This window comes from Galendromus occidentalis, unplaced genomic scaffold, assembly GCF_000255335.2.
Source record: "Galendromus occidentalis unplaced genomic scaffold, Mocc_1.1 scf7180000077524, whole genome shotgun sequence".
Lineage (NCBI taxonomy): Eukaryota > Metazoa > Arthropoda > Arachnida > Mesostigmata > Phytoseiidae > Galendromus > Galendromus occidentalis.
In genome coordinates, this window is record NW_003805512.1 from 1185274 (window position 1) to 1205695 (window position 20422).

At 50.6% G+C, this 20422-nt stretch overlaps 5 protein-coding genes across 5 annotated transcripts; 3 read left to right on the forward strand and 2 right to left on the reverse strand.

Moving 5' to 3' along the window:
* Positions 1-829: 829 nt before the first annotated feature.
* On the reverse strand, positions 830-3149 carry LOC100899862 (proteasome activator complex subunit 3). Its single transcript, XM_003747554.2, has 8 exons — positions 2884-3149; positions 2438-2524; positions 2263-2349; positions 2091-2141; positions 1890-1976; positions 1706-1792; positions 1494-1595; positions 830-1373 (listed from the first exon to the last, which is right to left on the reverse strand). The coding sequence occupies exons 1-8, from the start codon at positions 2941-2943 to the stop codon at positions 1185-1187; spliced, it is 750 nt and encodes a 249-aa protein (XP_003747602.1). The 5' UTR covers positions 2944-3149; the 3' UTR covers positions 830-1184.
* A 237-nt stretch (positions 3150-3386) lies between these two features.
* On the forward strand, positions 3387-5743 carry Nnp-1 (Ribosomal RNA processing protein 1 homolog Nnp-1). Its single transcript, XM_003747553.2, has 7 exons — positions 3387-3597; positions 3717-4106; positions 4245-4470; positions 4592-4715; positions 4839-4982; positions 5141-5346; positions 5448-5743. The coding sequence occupies exons 2-7, from the start codon at positions 3742-3744 to the stop codon at positions 5721-5723; spliced, it is 1341 nt and encodes a 446-aa protein (XP_003747601.2). The 5' UTR covers positions 3387-3597; positions 3717-3741; the 3' UTR covers positions 5724-5743.
* A 1872-nt stretch (positions 5744-7615) lies between these two features.
* Positions 7616-9810, forward strand: LOC100900080 (trypsin-1). Its single transcript, XM_003747717.2, has 7 exons — positions 7616-7697; positions 8180-8363; positions 8573-8651; positions 8815-9007; positions 9120-9323; positions 9396-9537; positions 9660-9810. The coding sequence occupies exons 1-7, from the start codon at positions 7616-7618 to the stop codon at positions 9808-9810; spliced, it is 1035 nt and encodes a 344-aa protein (XP_003747765.2).
* A 1711-nt stretch (positions 9811-11521) lies between these two features.
* Positions 11522-16967, reverse strand: LOC100900224 (uncharacterized). The gene is made up of 4 exons (XM_018641101.1): positions 16941-16967; positions 16783-16843; positions 15512-16654; positions 11522-12738 (listed from the first exon to the last, which is right to left on the reverse strand). Exons 1-4 carry the CDS (start codon positions 16965-16967, stop codon positions 11522-11524), a joined length of 2448 nt encoding a protein of 815 aa, XP_018496617.1.
* Positions 16968-19063: 2096 nt separating this feature from the next.
* Sgt1 (suppressor of G2 allele of skp1) lies at positions 19064-20332 on the forward strand. The gene is made up of 2 exons (XM_003747555.2): positions 19064-19293; positions 19599-20332. Exons 1-2 carry the CDS (start codon positions 19285-19287, stop codon positions 20151-20153), a joined length of 564 nt encoding a protein of 187 aa, XP_003747603.1. The 5' UTR covers positions 19064-19284; the 3' UTR covers positions 20154-20332.
* The last annotated feature ends 90 nt before the right edge of the window (positions 20333-20422 follow it).

Here is a 20422-nt window from a genome sequence, read left to right on the forward strand (position 1 = left end):
GTAATTGCAGAAGGAGAAAGAGTGTAGGCAGGGCCGTGGAGCACAATTCTTGGGAGACGAGACAGGCGACTCTATGACGGGGACACTGTGTGCCTCTCCAAATCCGTGATGGATCGGAACCGATCGCTTCCTCTGTGAATGGAATGAGGCTCCAGATTTTGTTTTGCAAACTCATTACTTCCCCTCTGCATCCCTCTTTTCGGTCTGACCCTCCGAACGGTCAGTCTCCCCGTCGAAGTCTCTCAGTTTCTCTAGTCCATGGACTTGCAGAAATCGTTCGATGAGTTCGAACTCATCGCTCGGTTGAGGATCAGGTAGGCGTGTGGTACGATGCAAATGTTTGCCTCCGTCTCTAGGGCCTCAACTTACGGCTATCGCAATCGTATGCTTATCCCGCACTCGGAATCCGCCAAAGCATTCGCTTGATTCTTGACTGATTGAATGATATTCCATCCCCTCCATCAGAGATGGATCTCTTCAGGAGTACATCGGAACACTGAGCCATTCATTCTAATTACGAAATTTCACTAATGAGCTAGACTATGCCGGTATGGGGAGGATCACCAAAAGGCATCTCCCAGTTCCGGTCGATGACTTCATGGGGACCAGAACACGCAATACGGTTTGCCCCTCAGCCAAATCCGTAAATACCCTGACTGAGCTAAATTCGACCCACGACTGCCTGATTTTGAGTTCTGAGGATTGACTTACCGTGGAGGTCTGTATCAATGCTAGAAACACATGGGAAGGAGAAGCGGGAGGTTCTCGAGCGCTAATTCTCTCAATGACTCGGGTACCCCAAAAATATGTATCAAGGAATCTATTCTTAAAATTTTTTATTCTTCTTCGGTGTATGCTCACTCCTCGCTCAAATACAAGGAATGCAATAGATTCGAAGCCTACACTGACTCCTTCCGTCCGACTCTCGTCCTCGGAATCTCTCGGAGGTTACAGAAGGAATGTTGCAGAAGTACCTAGTAGTAATGCAGAATCTCCGATAATTTCTCCGTGATACTTCCGAACGCAGTCTGGGCGTTCCCAGAGCTCGACGGAGAACTTATGGCGTCTCTTCAGAGTTCAGAGCCATCACAGGCGGCGATGAGAATTCTTGAAATACTCCCGTGGCCAAGCATGAAATCGTTTCCTCCTTTATGTGTTCGTTCAAAAGAGAAGAATGAGCGATCTCAATAGAGATTCTCCGCGTTGTAGTTTCGAGGTTTCTGGATTTTCCCTATGTTTTTCGTCAATACATCGTGGAGAAGGATATAATCGTTCCGGAGTTGTCGCACAAACATCGTAACATGGAGATACTGCTTCTGGTCAACTTCCAAGACGGTTCGGCGGAAGTCTTCAACGCGTGGATACCGAGTCACCTGGAACGCAGAAAACGATCTCAAAAGAGCGAACGATTTAGCTAATCGCACTAAAGTTCTGAGACGATGAGCTTCTTTCTTATGAGGAGTTCACAGCATTCCCAACAGGCGAGATCCTACTTTGGAGACGGCTTTTGCGCGCGTCAGGTAGTAGCGAGTCACTTCATCGATGTACGAAGCCGAATCCTTCTGAACGCCGGAAACTTGATCGAGGCATGATTCCTGAAACGAAAATGAGTCTTGGCGTGAGCGGAAGTCCGATCGAGTCAACACAGCGATGAAGCTGTTCAATGGAGCCACCTGTGTTATTTTTCGGGCCGAAGGAAGCATACCTGGATTCCGACCCCGAAGTTATTCCCATCTTCGACTTTTGGGATCAGTAACTGGATCCACATTTTCAGTAGGTAACAGTCATTCACCTGAGACGAATGGGTACCTCTTAGAATTGTGTATTCAACTTAAGAATTTGACACGATCGCATAAAAGCCCAAATTAAACTTTCGGATGCAGACCGACCAGTTGTTCGGCGAGGGGTTCCACAACTTTGTGTAGACGTTCAAGAGTTTGGTTCAGCCGAATTTCAGCACCGGGTAGCATTGGGAGCTGGAAACCGTGGAAATCTCAGATTTGAGACCCTCGTCTAATATCGTAAGCGGGCAACGCCATCCTTACTCGTCTTTTAGCTTCGGGGTCAAGATCAACTTGAAAAAAAATCACCGTGTCGACTTTTTCCGTCGGATCAAGTTGATAATCCCCCGCTCCGTCGACCTGGAAGGTGAAATTTCAGGTGCTGGCAAAAACAGCTCCTCAAGCTATCCGATCAATTCCGGGACTCCTCCCTCCGCCTGGAACGCGGTCGCCATGAGATGTGTTGCCTCACATCTCTCACCTCATTCCTTCCTGTGGGTTCGGGAGCATCTACAAGCAAGCCGTACTGATCTTGATCCAGTATTTTGAAGTCCGGACTCTTAAGAACCTGGAAAGCAAAATCGGACCTCGTGATATGGATGCCGAGACAAGCAGCGCGCGTATTGTGCATCTCATGATGATCTACCATGATTCACCTCATCCAAATTGAGGATCCTTCGAGGAATCGTCTTGAAGATCAATTTTTCCGCATCTTCCATCATTGAGCTCTTCATTTCCTTGAGCTGAAACAATTCTCTGGGCTCGGAGAAATACAGAAACTAGTATTCACTCTATTCCTCAGAGTTTTCCTTCAGTAGTCGAAAGTCAGCGTTTTCCCCCGAGGCAGATTTGTCCCTGATGGTTCTTGGTTTCAGGAAAGGCACCATATCGCACCCATCTTGAAGAGATCTACTCCTATCAAGTCAATGCCGAAATTCATCGGGCTTCAAGACCCCGAGGCGCCCCTCGAAACGAGTCATTTCTCCCCAGAACCCTTGCCGTGTAGAATAGAATCCGAGACATGGATTCCTCGAGACATATGTACTACCGCCGATTGAAAGACATCTCCGATTGGGAACATCGCTGCCGCTTTCTCGGGTACCTTTGCCGTGGCCTCAGAGGCGGGGATTCGAACCTCCGGTGTGGAACCGCTTGAAGACATTGGTATTGAATCTGAGTTTAAGAACTGCTCTATGAGGGCGAGGAGGCCCAGCGTGGATTCTCTAAGAATCCAGAACTAGACAGAAAAAAAAAGCTTCTCGTTCGCAGAGCTCCACACGCTACTTAGCGTCAACCTCCGACGTCGGCTATTTTGATTCCGATTCCGCTGTATGCACAGAACACAAAGCACTCGTCAAGTCTCATGTTGTTCTCTTCCCCCGCTCCACCGCGCGCTTTGCTCGAGATGCACTCGGAAGGCGAGTTCGGAACGCCGATGCGATTCGGATTGGTCAAGGCTCAACGTCTGAGTGCCCCCGCCGCTTCTGATTCAGCAACCGCCCCGCAGAAATGCAGGAACTCTCGGATTCCTCAGATACCCCGCTCCTCAGAGAACACCCCGATAGGCGTCAGCTTCCGGGTGCAGCATAACAAAAACAATGGCTCGGAGCCGCTCGTGTCTCGCGTATCGGCGCAGCACGTGTTGATTCTGTCCAGACTTCTTGTGCTTGTGGGAAACGTTCCGAAGATGAGAACGGCGGAAACTGGTGGTGACTCTCCTTTCTCTGTCTGCGGAAGATAAGTTCGAGTCTCAAGGTAACGTGTCTGTGCGTCGTTCACCACCGACAGAGCAAAACGCACACGATCGAATTCAGAGGTGAGAATCGAAAGTATGCGCGCCTACGAGAGGAGGGAAGTGAGCTGATGCTCCGAAGAGGAATTTCATATATTTGGGACATCCAAGGAACCGTGAGCCAAGGCAAATCTTTTTTTCAGGAAATTGGACGACACTACGTCGAGAATGTCGTCAGAAGAACTCCGCTTCGCTCAACATCTCGCCTCAAATGATCGCAAAACGCGCGACAAGACTCTCGTGAGACTTCGAAAATGGATCCATCTGCGATCACAGAAGGAAACTGACGAATTCAACAAGGACGGGATGATAAAGCTGTGGAAGGGCTTATTCTATTCGATGTGGATGGCCGACAAACCTCTGATACAGGAGGAACTCGCGGACAGCATTTCCAGTTTGATCCATGCATTCTCCAAACCATCACAGATCTACGTTTTTGTGGGATGCTTCTTCAAGATCATGGGGGAGAAACACGATCACATCGACAAGTTCCGCATAGACAAGTTCTTGATGCTGACCCGGAGATTCTTCAGGTCAGTCGAGCATTGATCTGCGGCTCGACATTGGGCACGATGCCTCCTGGGACTCTCTGATTTCGGATCGGACGAGCAGGAGGCGACTCTCACGGTAATCGCGATCCGACGGACGCCTAAAGCTTGAGTATCTTCCAGAGAATCGTTGAAGTATTTGAAAAACCGTGACTGGCAACACAAACACGTGCAGAAATACCTCGAGACTCTGCGGGAGAGCGTGCTCGCCCGGAGACATGATGCTTCCCAGGTCGCCTTGGGTTTCAAACTCCATTTCTTCGACATATTCCTCGAAGAAATGGCACGGATCGGTGAGGGAGAACTGCCGCGTAAACGTGCCCACAACTTCTTGGAACCTTTCTACGAGGTAAGGGATCGGATATCCCATATTTCCTGATCACCGAGGAACCCATCGAAATATCGAGGATCTAGACGAGATTGCCCACGGAGATCCTCGGTTGACCTCCCCAATCGATCCATCCTTACAGATCTTGGCGTACTGCAATAGTCCGATGGTGGTGGAGGGTGTTCGGGACAAAATCTTCCATGAGCTCATAAAGCTGAGCTTCGGCGCACGCACAGAAGGAGACTCGGAGGGCGAGGATGCCGAAGGTGAGTTGAATTTCCAATATCCTGGATCCGATCCTTCAGAGATCGAGCTCTGCCGGAGAAGAACTCTAAGAGCGCGGGTCCGAGACTCAGCGACGAGGAAATGACCAGAGTTTGCTTCCGTAGGTTTCTTTGATGACGAGCCCGAAGTTGACGACGAAGCTTTGGACTCGGACACCGGTGAGGTAGCCGGACCAGTCAGCGAGGATGAAGATGAAGACAAGTTGGCGAAGCGTAGGAGATCAGATGAGGGTTTCATCGCGGACGAACGTAAGAGCATCCGCATATCCCAATTTTTGTTATCGGTATACTCCGCACGCGAGGGAGGCGAACGAGCCACGAGGAGGGACAGGGTCCCCGGTCGTATCCGAAGTCGACCTGGCTGGTTTCCGAAGCATCAATTACCTAAGTTTAGAAATCGATTACAGCCGTCGCGGGCGACGCCGATGGAGCGAGCGAGGACGATGGGGATCTAGAGGAACAATTGATACGTGAGCGGGAAGACGCCGCCGAAGTCATCCTCCTCCCCATTGATTTCGACCTCTCTGCCATAAAAGAGTCGCTGATGGAGTTCCTGAAAGTTCCTTCGCTCAAAGGACTCAATAAGCGAACGCTCCACAACATTGTCAAGAAGGTTTGCAGTTCCCGCTGTTCTCCCGCCCCTGATCACCGGCTTGTGAGTGCTCACATTCCCAAACATTCTCCTGGATACCTGTTCACCGAACTTTTTTCCAGATTATCGACCTTGAGAACGGCGTGAATCCGTTCGCCGCACCCGAGGAAGATAGCGGCTCTGATCTCGAACTGGACGAGAATGAACTCAGACTGGCGGCTAAAAGATTGAAGCTTCTGGAGAAGAAGTACGCGGACGAGGCCGAGAATTTCCTCCTGCCCGATAAAGAGGAGCAAGAGGAGGACGACGTCGACGATTTTGAGATCGATGGTGGAGAAGACGATCTCGAAGAGCTCGAGAAACCAATTGTGGGGAAGAAGAGAAAGAGTCGGAAATAAATCCGCTAAGTGAGAAGAATGCTTGTTATCAGAGCTCTTCCTTTCCAACCTCTCATGCGCGCCACAAGAGGTCGACCTGGTTAATCGTCGTGAATCCTCTCGAGACATTCCATGGTGTTCCGATGGGACTGAGTGTGAGAACCCAATAGATTCTCCAGACTCACGCAGGATATCCGAACTTCAGCCGTCTTGACGCACCCAGACACCGGGGGAACACGGTTATAACGGACATATTGCTAGATCCCGGCCAACCCTCGGGGGCGTAGATGACTCGACCATGGTGATTCCGGGAGGGGATACTCGGATACGTAGACAAAAGTGATTCCTGGGTCCCGTCTCGTCCCCTGTGACCTCGGGATCAGTCATAAGTCATAAGTAATCTGTTCTTGCTAGTTGGAAGGTTGGAGGCGGTAGCCCGCTCGATGATTTGTACGCTTTCTCGCAGGCTAGCGCATCGTGACCAGGCTGCGGCGATGATGGTTGACCGCTGTCGCATCCTATTCCATCTTCTCGGAGCTGATATTCGGCTTCAACGCTGTCACGAGTCACGACGAGGTTTTCCTGTATTCAGACGGCATTCGATCAGAATTTAGGGATTCGATTAGGATTCAGGAATTCGGGAACACCGACTACGGCTGCTCCGCGGATTCTTGGGAATCCGGATAAGCCATGACCTTTGAAAACGACCCGGGTTTCGGCACGCTCGCAACTCAATGAGATCGCTGTGTGAACATAAGAATTTTGTCTTGCGATACGCCGCCACCATGACGAGGACCGATGCCATCCCAGCTTGAGCTTTTCATAGTCGGAGCATTTTTCCACCAATACCTAAACCGCGGCGAGCGGTGGACCGACTGTTTTCTTTTTCCCGCTCCGGCTCCGTGAACGCCTACTGACGCCAACAGGCGAAGCTCTCTCATGAGTGGAAGAGCGCACCCATCCGGGATCCGATTCATTCCGATGTACCGATGCTCGGCCGGGGCACTGCGCGTGAGCCGAATATTCTATCCGAAAACCGTCGCCGAGCTGTGTAATTTCCTGAGGGGTCCTCCGCTACCATTCTGACGATATTCTATTCATACGTTCGATCCATTCGGGAAGGAATATTCTCACAAGCTCCCTGGGGTACAAGAATACCCTCGGAACAGGCTGGAGTTTCCGACGGGGACAACCCTGTTCGAGATGAGATCGGCCCCGACCCTCTGGTTCTATGAGTTCATTCCTTGGTCTTTTGCGAACATTCCCCGGATCAGCGGAGAATTCATGTAATGAAGAACTAGAGCTCATTTACAGCTCTATCCGGATCACGTTCGATCGGAGTCCCAGAGTCGGTGCCCGCAATGCTTGACACGAATCCTGCCAAGGTATCTGTTCCAGGGTCGTCCAGGACAGAAAACAGGTTTTGTTCCATGGTGTCGACACGACCCGAAAGAAGAACAGCGAAACTCAACCCCAGATGTCGGTCAAGAGTATCGAAAGCGATGCATATTGATGAGAGTTCTGTGGCCTTGTCCAATTGTGCAGAGCAAACGGTAGGGCTATCAGCAGCAGCCTTCTCTTCCGGTCGGGTTTTGCAACGGGCTCATCACGGAGTGGCAGACTTCGACAGCTCGCGAGATGTTTGATCGCCTAATAGGATGTAGCAGGATTAGTTCACTCCGCTTTGAGGGTCGATCTGAACACACTGTCTCGGTGTTGTTATCATTGGGATCTGTTGCCGCACCATTGCTAATGTTGTCAATTCTCAGGTTTACCCGCACCCAAAGTCAACAAGGCAGTCAGCCCTTCTCGCCCTCGTACAGGCAATGGAGTGGACTCACCTCGCCATGTCTTGCTTAAATGAGAGCCATTGGCACGGAGCTCGAACACTGTTTGCGTTCGTGAGCGCAAACATGGTCAGCTTATTGGCTGTTTGTTTAACGTTCGGTTTCTTCGCATCTTCGTCACATGCTAGACGTTCCCGGGATGGATTCAGTGAGTGAGACTGGAGACTGGCTCGGACTTCCGGCTCTGGTCACAGGTCACAGTGACCATCTGCTCTTCCCTCGTTTAACGAGAGGCTCGGACTGGCCCGGATTACCTGTGGCGTGAGACCTGCATTGTTGACTTAGAGTAGTCTGTGTCCTGAGTAGGGTATGCAAAGCGATCGTTCCTCGTCTGCGATTTCATCGGGTCCCTAAAAGCTCGCGATGGGAACCCGATGTCGCGGAACCGAGCTCGCAGGCGACAGCGATCGAAAACCTCTTCCGTGAAGCGTTAATCCATGATTGCATTGACGTTTGACGAAATTCCTACGTTTTACGTGAGACAGAAGCACCATCAGTCGTCAGATCATGAGGACAGGAGAGCGATAATTTTACGCGGGGAGTGCTGGGATCTGAATCTGACTCCTCTTCGAAAAAAGCTCAAATATAGATGACACGTATCTCAACTAACTCACGAAGAACTCTCTACAGCTAAAGAAAACATGGATTTCCCCTGCGGTCAACAGAAAATCTCAGAGCGAATCGTGGGCGGTGGGAAAGCTCAGCCCGGCCAGTTCCCCTGGCAGGTGTCTGTCCGAAGGAACGGCTATGGAATTTGCGGAGGTTCCATTATTTCCCCGACTGAAGTGATCACCGCAGCACACTGTGTGAGCTCGTACGTTTCCCTTCGAGAGAGTTCTCGCGCTAGAGGGAAGCGCAGAATACTTCGATGAGCTCCGATTCACAGAAGAATGCATATAGAGCAAAGTTTTGACCTATCTTGGTGGGAATTCTGTGAGAGAATGATTTCGCTCTGACATGGATCCTCGGAGTCCACCTGATTATCATGCGATGATCCACCTGAACACAGAGTCATTCCAACAGGAGCACAGCAGAGCGATACCAAATCATCGCCGGAGCGACGGACTTCACTGAATTGAGGAACACCACTCAAGTTTTGCGGGTTCGTCTCAGTAGTTTACGGTTCCTCGCGAGCAATCGTTGCCTTGCTTGTCTCGGTGATATTGACATTTCTCCCCGATCCCGATACCTTTGCGACCTTTGGTCGGAATCGATGTGTCAAAGAACGAAGGAAGCGAGTTGTTGTGCTCGAGCTTTTGCTCTAGGTTGCAGAAATAATCGTCCATCCGAAATATGCGGGGCTCATAGCCGTACGATACGACGTAGCGGTCCTCCGTCTTGACGGAGCTCTGGATTTCGTGAATTCGGAAGGAACGATCGCTCCCATATGTCTTCCGAAAGCCTCTCATCAAGTCGCAGGCGAGGTCACAATCACCGGATGGGGTCGGACCAAAGAAGGTGGGTATCGAATGTATCTCGATCGGCGTCGCTCTCTCTTGAAAGTAACGAAATTGAGAAAGAATCATTACTCACGCTAATAGGAGCTTGCCCCCGAAATTTCTTCCTCCAGGAGGCAATACTTCTAGAGTTTTGAATGCTGTCACAGTGCCAGTGATTTCTGACACGATGTGCCGGGTTTATCTCTCCCGAGGCCTGGTCGCGATCCTCTTCGCGCCGTATGATGGAAGCTCGATGTTCTGCGCCGGCAGATTCCGGGGAGGAGCTGATTCGTGTCAAGGGGATTCGGGAGGTCCGGCCATCCAAACTGTAGACGGTGCGTAAATTACCCGTGTGGAGCGAAGCAATTGAACGAATAATGCAAATGACCGTGAAAGACCCTCCGCAGGAAAATCAACTCTCGTCGGTATCGTTTCCTGGGGCTTCGGTTGTGCGCGGATGATGTCTCCTGGGGTCTACGCCGAGGTCTCGAAGTTCCGCGACTTCATTGACGCTCATTGGAGTCTTGAAGGAAGTGTACAGGGTCGACGGTGAGAAAAAAATTTCCTTGTCACCCTCACGATATTACTGGATTGCGAATGGCTCGAGAGCCCGTGTCGATTCAGAGAATATTCAATCGACGGATCGTAGACATAACAAGATTCCATTACAGGCGGAGTACCACAGCACGCCCGACAACCACTGCAGAAAATCCGCAGCTGACAGCTGGGAACATCACATTAGTCAAGCCCTTGGGAGAAGATAGCGGAGCTGACTTCATCAGTGTGGAATCTCTTCAGAATAACAGCCTATCGAATAATTGAGACCGCAGCTCACCATTCGAGCTGTCGGACAGGGAATTTCTCCAAAAGAAGCTCATCATGCTCTCTTGTTCATTCATCGGGCTCTGCGTCCCGATTCCTCGCATTCCCGCGGTGTCTGATCTCCGAGCCGAAATCGAGCAGAGCCTGGATGACCTCTCATTAGGGATGATGTTTTCTGCGGATTGATATTCTCGATCAGATAGTTCTGATGTACACCTACACTCTCTCGGAGTAGCGAATTTGCATTTCCCTTTCGGTTTTCTACTTCATCTATGAATATTTATTCCTAGGCCTTCATTCCAAGTTGGACACGACTCTCATTATCCTTTTAGGTCATTCTTGAATATATCGTTAGCAAGAAGAGCAATATACGTGGATAACTATATACCGGACCCTTCGATTTCGACTGGCATTTATACGCGCGTCTAGGAGACCCTTGATATTCATTGACAGAACTCTCCGGGAAGCTCTTTCTCGCCGTGGGATATCGGATATTTTCCACACTCATTCGGTCGAGAGTCCCTGCGACATGATGTCAAAGACGACTTGGGGCCATGTTCATGTGGAGTCGCCTCAACGGAGAGGTGAATATAGACCTGAGCGGTGTTCACGAATCATTACCCTCCCGAGCGTGGTATGAGGGTATATCACACATTCGATCAATTCTGGCGGACTTAAGCGCCATACCGCGGTTTGGCGCGATCGCTGCGAAATTCGAAGGGTTACGTGATTCTTCTCCGAGCAGACGGTCCTCACCCTCGGTGAACCCATTCCATACTGGCTGTCTCGCAATAAATGACCGATCGAACCCAATTTACCGGGTATTCGAAGTGCATGAATCCAAGCTATGGCTGAGATTGAAAATGGGCGTCGAATGAATTAATCTGATCCTCTCCAGAATCTTGTGCTACCCTTGAAACCCACCCAGCGATCTTCGCGCGGCAACGCGCAATGCCGCGAACTCCTCATCCCTGGAAGAAACAATGAATTCATATGCCTAAAGCTCAGGTCGTTCAAACCGTCCGTTCCGCCGAGATGGAATGCTTTTAGACCATTGTGTGGTCTTCCGCGGCCTGCGTGCTGGGATTGCGCAGGGGGATGAGTGCGGAAAACTTGGACCGACTCAAGTAATCTATCGATTCCATCGGATCGATTCCAATTCATTGGTGATCACTGATCAGTGATCATAGTTGAGACAATGATGCGGCAAAGGGTGATGAATTGACCGAAGAAAAATCAATGAGTTATGTGATCGCACGAGAGAAATACAAACGGCCAGAAACGATTCCTATTCCTCAACAGCTGAAGGTAATCCGGGGGAGGATCGGCCAGACCTGCCGTGTGGGAGAATTCGAGAACAGGAAGAGCGCACCATAAATGGATATGACTCCGAATTCATTTGAAGTATATATATTCGATCACCGTGTACAGAGCTCAGTGACAGCTTTAATGAAGCGATTCAAAAATATCGATGGCGCATCGACATATACATATGTACTGTTGTAGACGAAGCTTCGCGTAAGTCAAAGTTGGTCAGTTTTTTCTTTCGAGAATCACAGTGACTCCTAGATCCTGTGTTTCGAATTTCTACATCCGGGAGCATCGCAAGATTTCGAACCTCGACAAGGGTGTGCTCTTTACATCATCAATGTGCGTGGGCGAGTCCCGGCGTTCATCCGCTCCGATGTCGTGATAAAACGACGTCGACTGCTCACAGCCCTGGACGTATGCGATAACCCTTTGTGCATCCATGCTTAAGCAAAACCCACTTGTAAGGGATATCTAAGTCGAAGGACACTCCGTCCTTTGTGATCACACGTGGTAGAAACTCTGCGATACCTTTCGCCAAAGCTATGTCGGTTTCGAGCTCCGACTGCTGTTGGTTCAAACCGTAGAGTCTGTGGTGCTGCTGATGGAAGTCAGCGTAGCATGCGATAATCGGCCGCTCCAGGAAAATTCCCCTGTCCGAAAGGGCTTCCCGACTCTCCGAGAGCTTCGCGAATTCCTCACTCAGATCCTTCCAAGCTTCATTCAAGCGATCCAGAATCATCCTCGAGTGGTCACTTTCTTCCTTAGACTCATTCGAGGGCTCGGCGGATCCCTCCTCCTTGTGTGTTCCGTTCGCGATGAGAGCGTCAATCTCAAGGTCCACGATCCGTCGTCTGGCTAATTCTTCCCGAGTCTTCGAATCGATTACCTCTAACCGCGCAGATTCCAACGATTCTTCCAAACTCGGGCTGGGTTCATTCTCTCTTCGGAAAGGCCACACCTCCTGCCCGCATCTCTCTCGGATCTCGCGAGCTTTATCGGGGTCGTTTCGGAGCCGAATCAAAACATTCGCATATCTTTTCGTCTTCGCCAGAGCGTTTTCTGCTTTTTCGAGAGCCTCCCTCGATCTCCTGAGGGCTTCCCTTGACTTGATCGCGGCTTCCAAAGTCTCTGCCTCGAAATTCGCCATAGCGTCCGAGGCTCGTCTGAGAGCAGTCCTAAACTCACAAATTGGAGCTCGCGACATAACTTGGACGTAGATGGCCTTCGCGATAAGTTCTTGCTTCATGCCTGCCTTGGCTCGTCCCGGCCATTCGAGAGATTCTTCCACTCTCCTCACTGCTTCAGTCGCCACTGTCGCGGCCCCAGATAACGAAGGATGGCAACTCCGGAGTTTCCTTTTCACGATTTTCCACCACTCGTACATAGCGTCATCCGACTCAATCAATGCTGCATGCATAACTTCAAGAGCTTTTCTCGAATCTCTCAAAGCTTCCAACGCCTCTTCTTCATGTCCCTCGTCCGCCATCTCGGATGCCGCTGAATCCTTCACGGACCTTTCTGAGACTCTGGAAGCGGTCCCAGGCTGCTTTGGGATTTCCACCCTAGAGAGAGGCGCCTTATGGTGAGATCCTGCTCCGCCTTCGTCGTTGGTCTCGCCTGCGATCGGGGAACCGATTTTAGAGGGAAGTTGGTGATATAAAGAGGACGGATCCACACTTTCAACGTGGGGAAAATGTTTGGAGAGGAGGAGTCGGCAGGGAGCGAGGCTCCTCCAATCGCAATATCCTCTGCCTTACATGAATACGGTACTGTGACCCACTCAGAAGCATCGGCATCCTGGATCTCCTGTAAATAATTGAATACTTTGTCTACGAGCACGAATCGGGCCGCATGATCGATGTTCAGGAGAATTTCCTGAGCCGAGCTCTAAAGCTCATGAGGAAGCAGCGCTCTCGAACCTCGGGTTGACTTTGGCTGTTCCCCATCCTTCTCTTGGAAAGATCGCCCTCTGAAACGGGGAATTAGTCGTCATACCGGAATTCTCGACGATTCTCAAATTTCACAAACCGGCAATTTACTGAGCATCTTTGACAATGAAAATCAGGACATCGCGGAATTGAACGGGAGATGGACTGGATACTCTCGAAGACGAGCTCGAGGAATACCAGGGATCGAGGGGTCCTGCCGAGACGAAAAACGGAAACGAGTCGATTCAACACACCTGAAGATGTTGCTTTTCGGAAATTCCGAACACGAATACCTCAGCTGGGATGAAAACACTGGCTCGTGAGCCGAGTACGGTCACTCGAGCGGTGATCCGCCGCATGAAATCGACCCCAGAGATACCCGGGAAGTTTCGAAGATGGAAAAGCGCATTCGATCGCAGATCGACCCTCACGGTGAAGTCTGTCCGCTGATCACGGCTCGGAAACATGAGTGCATGTTCGCGTTCAGCCGCGGAGAAGCACAGAGAAGTAATTGGCGCGCAATCGCGGCAAGCGCTTGGAACAACTTAGGACCGAGAAAAGCACGGCGGCTACTGAAACGGTCGGGAGCTGCGGATCGCCCGGGTCGCGGAATCCGTCGCGAGGGCATCGTTCCGAGCACCCCCGGAACTGAAACAAATGTACGGAATCTATTGAATCAGTCTCTAGCCTCAAACAAAGGCGGCCCCGGATCGAACCCGACGATACTTAAGCTTCGTCGATTTCAGGACTCATCGAGCCAACCGCGTCGAGTCACCACTCAGGCGTGCCTAATCAGGTATCGCCTGGGATTCGCCGATTACAACTCATTATTACCGTGATGATTCGAAACGAGCTCGAACCATTTGGTGGAGGATATGGACGAACGGAATGGAGGGACGCTCAGAGGTACTCTGGATGGCTGGGCCATCGCCTCGCATGCCATTGAAGAACGCATCGCAGTTCAATCGACTGACTGGGACCCCGGGCCGGATCCCTCGGGTTTTGGCGGGCGTGTACGGGTAAAGGTCGGAGCCCCGGGGACTTAGACGACGGATGGTTCCACATGGATGATAGGAAGTTCTGACGAACGAAAACTCTGGTATGCTTAGCGTCAAAGAAGGGTCCGTTGGCTCGATCGACCGGATATCGGTAGGAAAGGGCCTCCAGAATTCGGTAATTTGATAAGAGCTTGAACGATGTCGTAGAAATCCAGACGATTCTGCACGGATCGGGGCTATCGAAGTCGGATACACTACGGGGTGAAGTGGCGAAGATGGGGTATCCGGAAATTCCATCTCGCTCTCTAAGAAATATTGGCAAACACTCCGCCAGTGACCATGATTCGCGACCCTTTCAAAACTTTCTCGGAACTATCCGACGACGGACGATTGACAACCCTGCTCCGACTTTTTTTTCACAGATCAGGTTCCTCCTGGAGGTTTCCCCGGTTGCAGCGATTTTTTTTCCACTACGTATGTGGACAAGTCTGCCGACATTGACCACTATTCAAAAGGGGGCAAAATATTCCGATTTCCAGGACGCTGACCTTCCCCGGATCGGGATGCGGTGGACAGGGGCGCATCCCGGCTACATTGGTCGCGGGCGAAGGAGCCTCAATCAGACATGGCATGTGAAGCATCGGCATTGGCAACGATTGGCTAAATCCCCGATCGAGATGTTCCTTTCGGCCGGAGCTAACAAGTATATTATTTTGATCAATGCACATTTGGCGCTCGTCGATCATTCATGAATTCAGACAGCAGTCTCGGGCTTCGGATTCAGGTAATCGACCCTTTCTCGAGAAACCACATGCGTCGACCATCCAGCGCTGATGCTCTAGGCCGGCATGATCTCTGTAGGGAAGGTCCTCGATCGTCAGCCCTCTCAGAATAGGACGAATGGCGGTTTGAGCTGATAAATACGATTTTGTACTCTAGCCGCATATTTGACTTTCGTCTACATAGGTTACACATATCAATCCTCTATTTCGTCTGATGCTTGCTCCTGCACTCTTTCTCGTTGAGCGCATACGAGCCGGAGGGGTTGGGTGATCCGGGATGCTTCTGAAACGTCGACTTTGATTGTCTCTCCGCCGCTTGAGAACTAGGAATTAGTCAGGGATTAGGGGACAGTATTGCCCAGCGACTCTCCGAACGCAGGCAGATGCTCTGTACAACCGCCGACATGGCTTCTTCCGCCTAGGATCACCATTCGAAGCATTTCGGGTTCTCGACAGGCTAAAAGCGTGGGGAATCGTGGTAGGAATTTTATCTTTTAATTTATTTAACGGATCTCGGATTAATCGCGACTCCGGCGACGCACCTCGTAGCCCCGACCCCCACCAAGGATTCGGTCCTAACATGAGAATCGTTCGCCCGATGATGGAGCGGGAGCGAACCTCTGTCTGACTTCATTACCTGCATCAATGTTCGTCTCCGTTTGATTCTATTCTTGAAACTTACGACAAGGCCTACGGAGAAGAGTCCACGAGGAAGGGAAGGGAGGATGGCATCCCTCGTCGACCCAGCGGTCGGGAATTTCCAGAGCATCCGCAATGGCTCTCGACGATTCTTTGTCTATCTCCAACTGCGACTGCTGTCCATTGAGTTCACAGACTTCCTCATGTTGGCGGAGGAAGGCTGCTTCAAGCTCGCCGAATCGCCTATCTAGATATTCGTATCCTCTGACCCTGAGAGCTTCCCGAGCCCTGGAAAGGATTTCGAATTTTTCCTGAAGGCCCTCCCAGGTCCTATCTACCGCTTTCTGGGTTTCACACGTCCCGACCTGCCGCTCGCTAGGATCGTTCAACTCGCTCGTTTGCTCCTTCGCCTGTGCTCCTTTGGAAATTTCGAGCTCCATCTCGAGGTCCCTCAGATCATGCTTTGCTCTTGTCGCCTCCCATGAGGCAGTTTCAAGCAAGCGGCGGGCCAATCTCAATTCTTCTTCAGGATCAAGCTTACAAGTCCGTAACCCTCGTCGACGCTCCAGAGCTATTCCCGACCCCTCCCTCAGCCTTTCCAGCACTTTCTTATGTGCCTCGACTTCCTGCAAGGCCTTTCTCGCTGCTATGAGGCCCTCTCCTGACTCCCTAAGAGCTTTCATCGACTTGATCTCGGCTTCCGCCGTCTTCTTCGAAAGTTCTCCCAAAGCTTCCCAAGCCTCATTCAGAGCTTTGTGGAACTCCTCCGAGGTTCGCCGCGAATCTTCCAAAATTTCGAATGTCTGCCTCGCAGCTTCTTCCTTAATTTCTTCCCTGACTCTGCTTGGCCATTGACGGGCTTTTTTAGCTCGATCCATCGTGTACTCCAACCTAATTGAGACCGCCCGACATTCGCGTAGGTGCGAGTGGAAGCATTTGTCTGCGATTTGCCACCACTCGAACATGGCTTGGTCCGAGTGGAATAGAGCTTCATTCAAGTCCGTCAGAGCTCTTCTTGACTTGCTCAAGACTTCTAAGGCGATTCGTCTTTCTTCTTCTCCAACGTCTTCCTCGGGCGCATTTGTTTCGCCAATTCCCAAATTCCCAAGTAACGTCCACGCCTCGCTCGGAGATTCTCCTTGAGAGCCTGGATTATGAGCTCTGGCAACCGTTCCCGTGGTCTCTCCTGCAACCGCAGATCACGAAATTCGGAAATTGGTTGAAGTGAATTGCTAGACTCAAAGAAACTGAAAATACCCGTATGATGGGAACCCATTGCGACCATCTTCAGCGTAAGTCTATCTATCACCTCACCTGCACACCTGTCCGGATTCGCGACCGGCGAGGGCAAAGACCGGCCATGATCCCCGATCCCCTAGAAGTTACCGGGTACTTGAGCTCGGTGCGCAAACTTCCAGGGGAACAATGTGTTTGAGCAGAGGAGCTCTGAAACGGTGGCGGATTTCTCTTACCCCAGCTTGACTCTGGACGTTCCCCATTCTTCCCACAGATTATTTGCTGAAGATTTTTCAAAATGCAGTAGGTCTTCTTAAAATGGAGGAGTCGTTTAACGAGAGAATAATCTCGCGTCTCTCTTGGACAGTCTCCTTACGCGAGCCTGACAAGGAAGTCCTCATTACTCAAAGGATCGTCTGCCGACTAGCGTCGGAATACACGGCGGGATCGGTCTCGATTCATGGCTTAACCTACCGGAAGTACCGGCGAATGAGAATCACGAATCCTGATTTCAATGATCGTCGGAGCGGAAAGGCGACGATAGTATATCGAAAGACTTGTCGGTGATTAAAGGCTGAGCGAAGAAGTTCGCTAGACCTCGGCCCCGCGGGAAGTAATGTTCAACCAACTTACATATTTTGCACACAGTGCACACGGGAAATTCGTGGCATGCGCATAACGGGAGGGAGGAGCGTGGAGACTTGCTAGAGGGCTGTGTTCCGAATATTCGCATAGCTCGCACATATCCGCCCCAGTGGTTATCGTCGCTGGACGGAACCCCTGGAGGGTCGATTCTCGAGCGTCCGTCTATAGTCGTAGGGTCTCACAGTCACCCGCCCTGAATACGGAGATGGTGGCTGATGGCAACAGGAAATTTTTCTCGTGGTCTTACTCATTTGGGTTTCCCCCTCGAAACCTGCCAACAGCTTCCCTTTTGAGGGAGAATGAAAGGGGGGGGGGGAGCGAGGCATAGAGACGCTCCTCCTGTATACTTGAAGGTTAGAGCATTCTTCAAGAGCCGGCTGAGTGATTTTCAGGATCGATCTCCATTTCGATCCCAAGTCCTGATCCGGCCCAGAGCCTAGCTACTAATGTCGAAGAAGTATCTTCATCCAGGGGAGCGGTCTCCTCATGGAGTTCCATCCCATTTGTTTCCAGTCGTTCACGGCCCGCTAATGCTCACTCAGTTTCCATTCGAAGTCATACCCTTATTCTCATGCTGACCAGGATGCCTTGCTCTCGATCGCTTGGATGATGGCGACAAGCAAGAGGATGGGGAGTGATTATGAAACACAGGGTAGCGGAGACCCCCTCGCGATAGTTCGAGGGAAGATGAGGGAACGGGAGGGAAATCGTATCTAGGTAGTTCATCTTTCGACATGTTCCGATGCGAAATGTTCCACATCGCTGAAACAAAAACGGGTGCTGCACATGGCCGTGTCGGAAAGGAGCCCTTGAAGCCGGACTTCTTCTGAGAATAGACGCTCTCTACACCGGGCTCGAATACGACGAGCGAAGCTGTCCTGCGAAGATGTGGTTATTCACGTCGAATCCAGTCCGCTCCGATGCACGAGGTTCAGAAGCTAATGTATGCGGAGGCCCCGATTTGGAGGAAAAAGATATGATTCTGCACGGTGTGAAGTCGCTTACGAGTGATTCTCTGGAAAGATATCGGCGATGTCATGATATCTCTTCCATATGAACTTCGAATGTCGAGGCTTCGTTGACTCAATTTTCTATCGAGCCCAGCATGTGTAATCAACCCGGCGTCACAAGTTTCGAGTTTTGTTTTAGCGAACACAATCACGTGACCCCTGAAGTCGAAGCGGTGATCATGTTCGAGACGACCTCACAGAGGGGGATGGGAAAACGCCGCGAAAAAGCTGACTCCTCAATCGAAATCAATCGCTGGTCTAGTCATCATCTGTGACACCTATCAGGAACCAGAACTAGGTTAAGTCAGCAGAGAGTCGAGTCAGCTGGTTCAGGGCTCTACTCTCCGCGTCCCATAGGAGCTTCTGAAATCTACCAGGGAAATCACGGGCATCCCCTCGTAGTGAGCTGCTCCCACGGAAGCTATGCAGACGAGAAGAGATCGCCGAGTGTGGGCCCGATCCCAGCAGAGTTTGTATGACACCGACCAAGAGAGAGCCCGATCGCGAAACTTTTTATTTTTCGGAAGTCGGAAGCATCATACCGACATCGGACGATTGGATCGGACTCGGATCATGAGACGATTTGGATGATTCCCGATCACGATGGGAATGTGAACAGAGATCTGGAAATCATAGAGACTCCAAGACCGGATCCTAATGGAGGAAGTAGCGGTTTTTCGGACCGGTCCAGGGTTCCGTCTTTTAAGCAGCGCTCTCCTCAAGAAAGTGCCTCTCACGATCAATCGCTTCACTTTTTGCGAAGCGTACGCTGAGATTCTCTCCAAATTCAGAGTGTCGCCGCGAATAAAATCGCGGTCGGGAGTCGGACTCTGTAGCTTCTATTCAAATCGGTCGGCGGTCTCCATACCGTGACACCATCCAGTGGAATATTCGAGACGTTTCAGCGCTTTGGATCCCGCTCAAAATGACTACGGTGAGTTTCTTGAGTTTAGATGTCGTATTTTTGCTACACTTGAGCTCGAAAGCTCGGGTATCATCTGATATCTGAACGTTGCCGATGTTGCCGAGAATTCTCTCCGAAATACTCTATCCTATCGAGCATCCAAGCTCTTCGGTAACTCATATTGTCCCGTTACGGAAAGCGAAATCATCAATGGAAGCGCAATGTTTACGATCAATGGATTTGAAGGTTCGATACCCTCCGATCCCGAGTCGTTCCCTCGTCCGATGAGTACGGGAGCTACATTTGTTCTAAAAATGAGATTTTTCCTCTCGCAGTTACGCCACGATTGGTATGAGACCGAGTCTCAGGTCACGATAGAGATCTTCTTGAAGAATCAGAAAACTGAGGATGTGAAGGTCGAGTTCACGAAAGACTCAGTCTCCGTTCACGCAAAGCTGCCGTCGGATGTCTACGATCTGGAATTGAATCTCTTCCAAGAGATCAATCCGGAGCGATCGAGCTTCAAAGTCCTCACCACTAAAATAGAGATTCGACTGTGCAAAACCTCCGCCGGAAAGTGGTCGGTGTTGGAGCGGAAGCCGGATGAGAAACCGGAGGACAAAACTCCATCATACCCCACTTCGAGTTTGATAAAGCATGATTGGGACAAACTCGAGAAAGAAATCGAGAAGGATACCAGCTCACAGGATGTCGGAGATCTTTTCAAGCAGATCTACATGTCAGGCGACCCAGAGGTGCGCAGAGCGATGAACAAGTCTTTCTTGGAGAGCAACGGAACAGTGCTCAGCACGAACTGGGACGAAATAGGCAAACGGAAAACAGAAGTCAAACCACCGTCTGGGACTGAATTCAAGACCTTCGAAAACTGAGGATATCCATCATGTAAAGTCAATCCTTGATTTATCTCTTTTTAATATTCATTTGCGGTACCCACCATGATCAACATTATGCCTCAATGCCCCCATATTACTTGATGCTTAGGTATGCAATGCGAACAGGATTGGCATCATTGTCTGAATAAACGATAGGAGGTCAGAGAACTCTCAAACACCCTGTTCAAGGTCTGTCCTCAAGACATTTTTATTAAATTAGAGGTAGGCACTCCACGGCAATATATCACTGTCAGCAAGATATTTCG

Coding starts and splice junctions, on each gene's coding strand:
- LOC100899862 (XM_003747554.2), bottom strand. CDS start 2,943: ATGTCTTCAAGCGGTTCCACACCGGAGGTTCGAATCCCCGCCTCTGAG. Junction 2,350..2,437: donor GGATCCTCAATTTGGATGAG/GTGAATCATGGT, acceptor TTTGCTTTCCAG/GTTCTTAAGAGTCCGGACTT. Junction 1,793..1,889: donor AACCCCTCGCCGAACAACTG/GTCGGTCTGCAT, acceptor CATTCGTCTCAG/GTGAATGACTGTTACCTACT.
- Nnp-1 (XM_003747553.2), top strand. CDS start 3,742: ATGTCGTCAGAAGAACTCCGCTTCGCTCAACATCTCGCCTCAAATGAT. Junction 4,983..5,140: donor GGGTTTCATCGCGGACGAAC/GTAAGAGCATCC, acceptor AATCGATTACAG/CCGTCGCGGGCGACGCCGAT. Junction 5,347..5,447: donor TCCACAACATTGTCAAGAAG/GTTTGCAGTTCC, acceptor ACTTTTTTCCAG/ATTATCGACCTTGAGAACGG.
- LOC100900080 (XM_003747717.2), top strand. CDS start 7,616: ATGGTCAGCTTATTGGCTGTTTGTTTAACGTTCGGTTTCTTCGCATCT. Junction 8,652..8,814: donor ACACCACTCAAGTTTTGCGG/GTTCGTCTCAGT, acceptor CTTTTGCTCTAG/GTTGCAGAAATAATCGTCCA. Junction 9,008..9,119: donor ATGGGGTCGGACCAAAGAAG/GTGGGTATCGAA, acceptor TTCTTCCTCCAG/GAGGCAATACTTCTAGAGTT.
- LOC100900224 (XM_018641101.1), bottom strand. CDS start 16,967: ATGGGGAACGTCCAGAGTCAAGCTGGG. Junction 16,844..16,940: donor ACGTCCAGAGTCAAGCTGGG/GTAAGAGAAATC, acceptor GGTAACTTCTAG/GGGATCGGGGATCATGGCCG. Junction 12,739..15,511: donor TCTTCTCCGTAGGCCTTGTC/GTAAGTTTCAAG, acceptor CCCCGATCGCAG/GCGAGACCAACGACGAAGGC.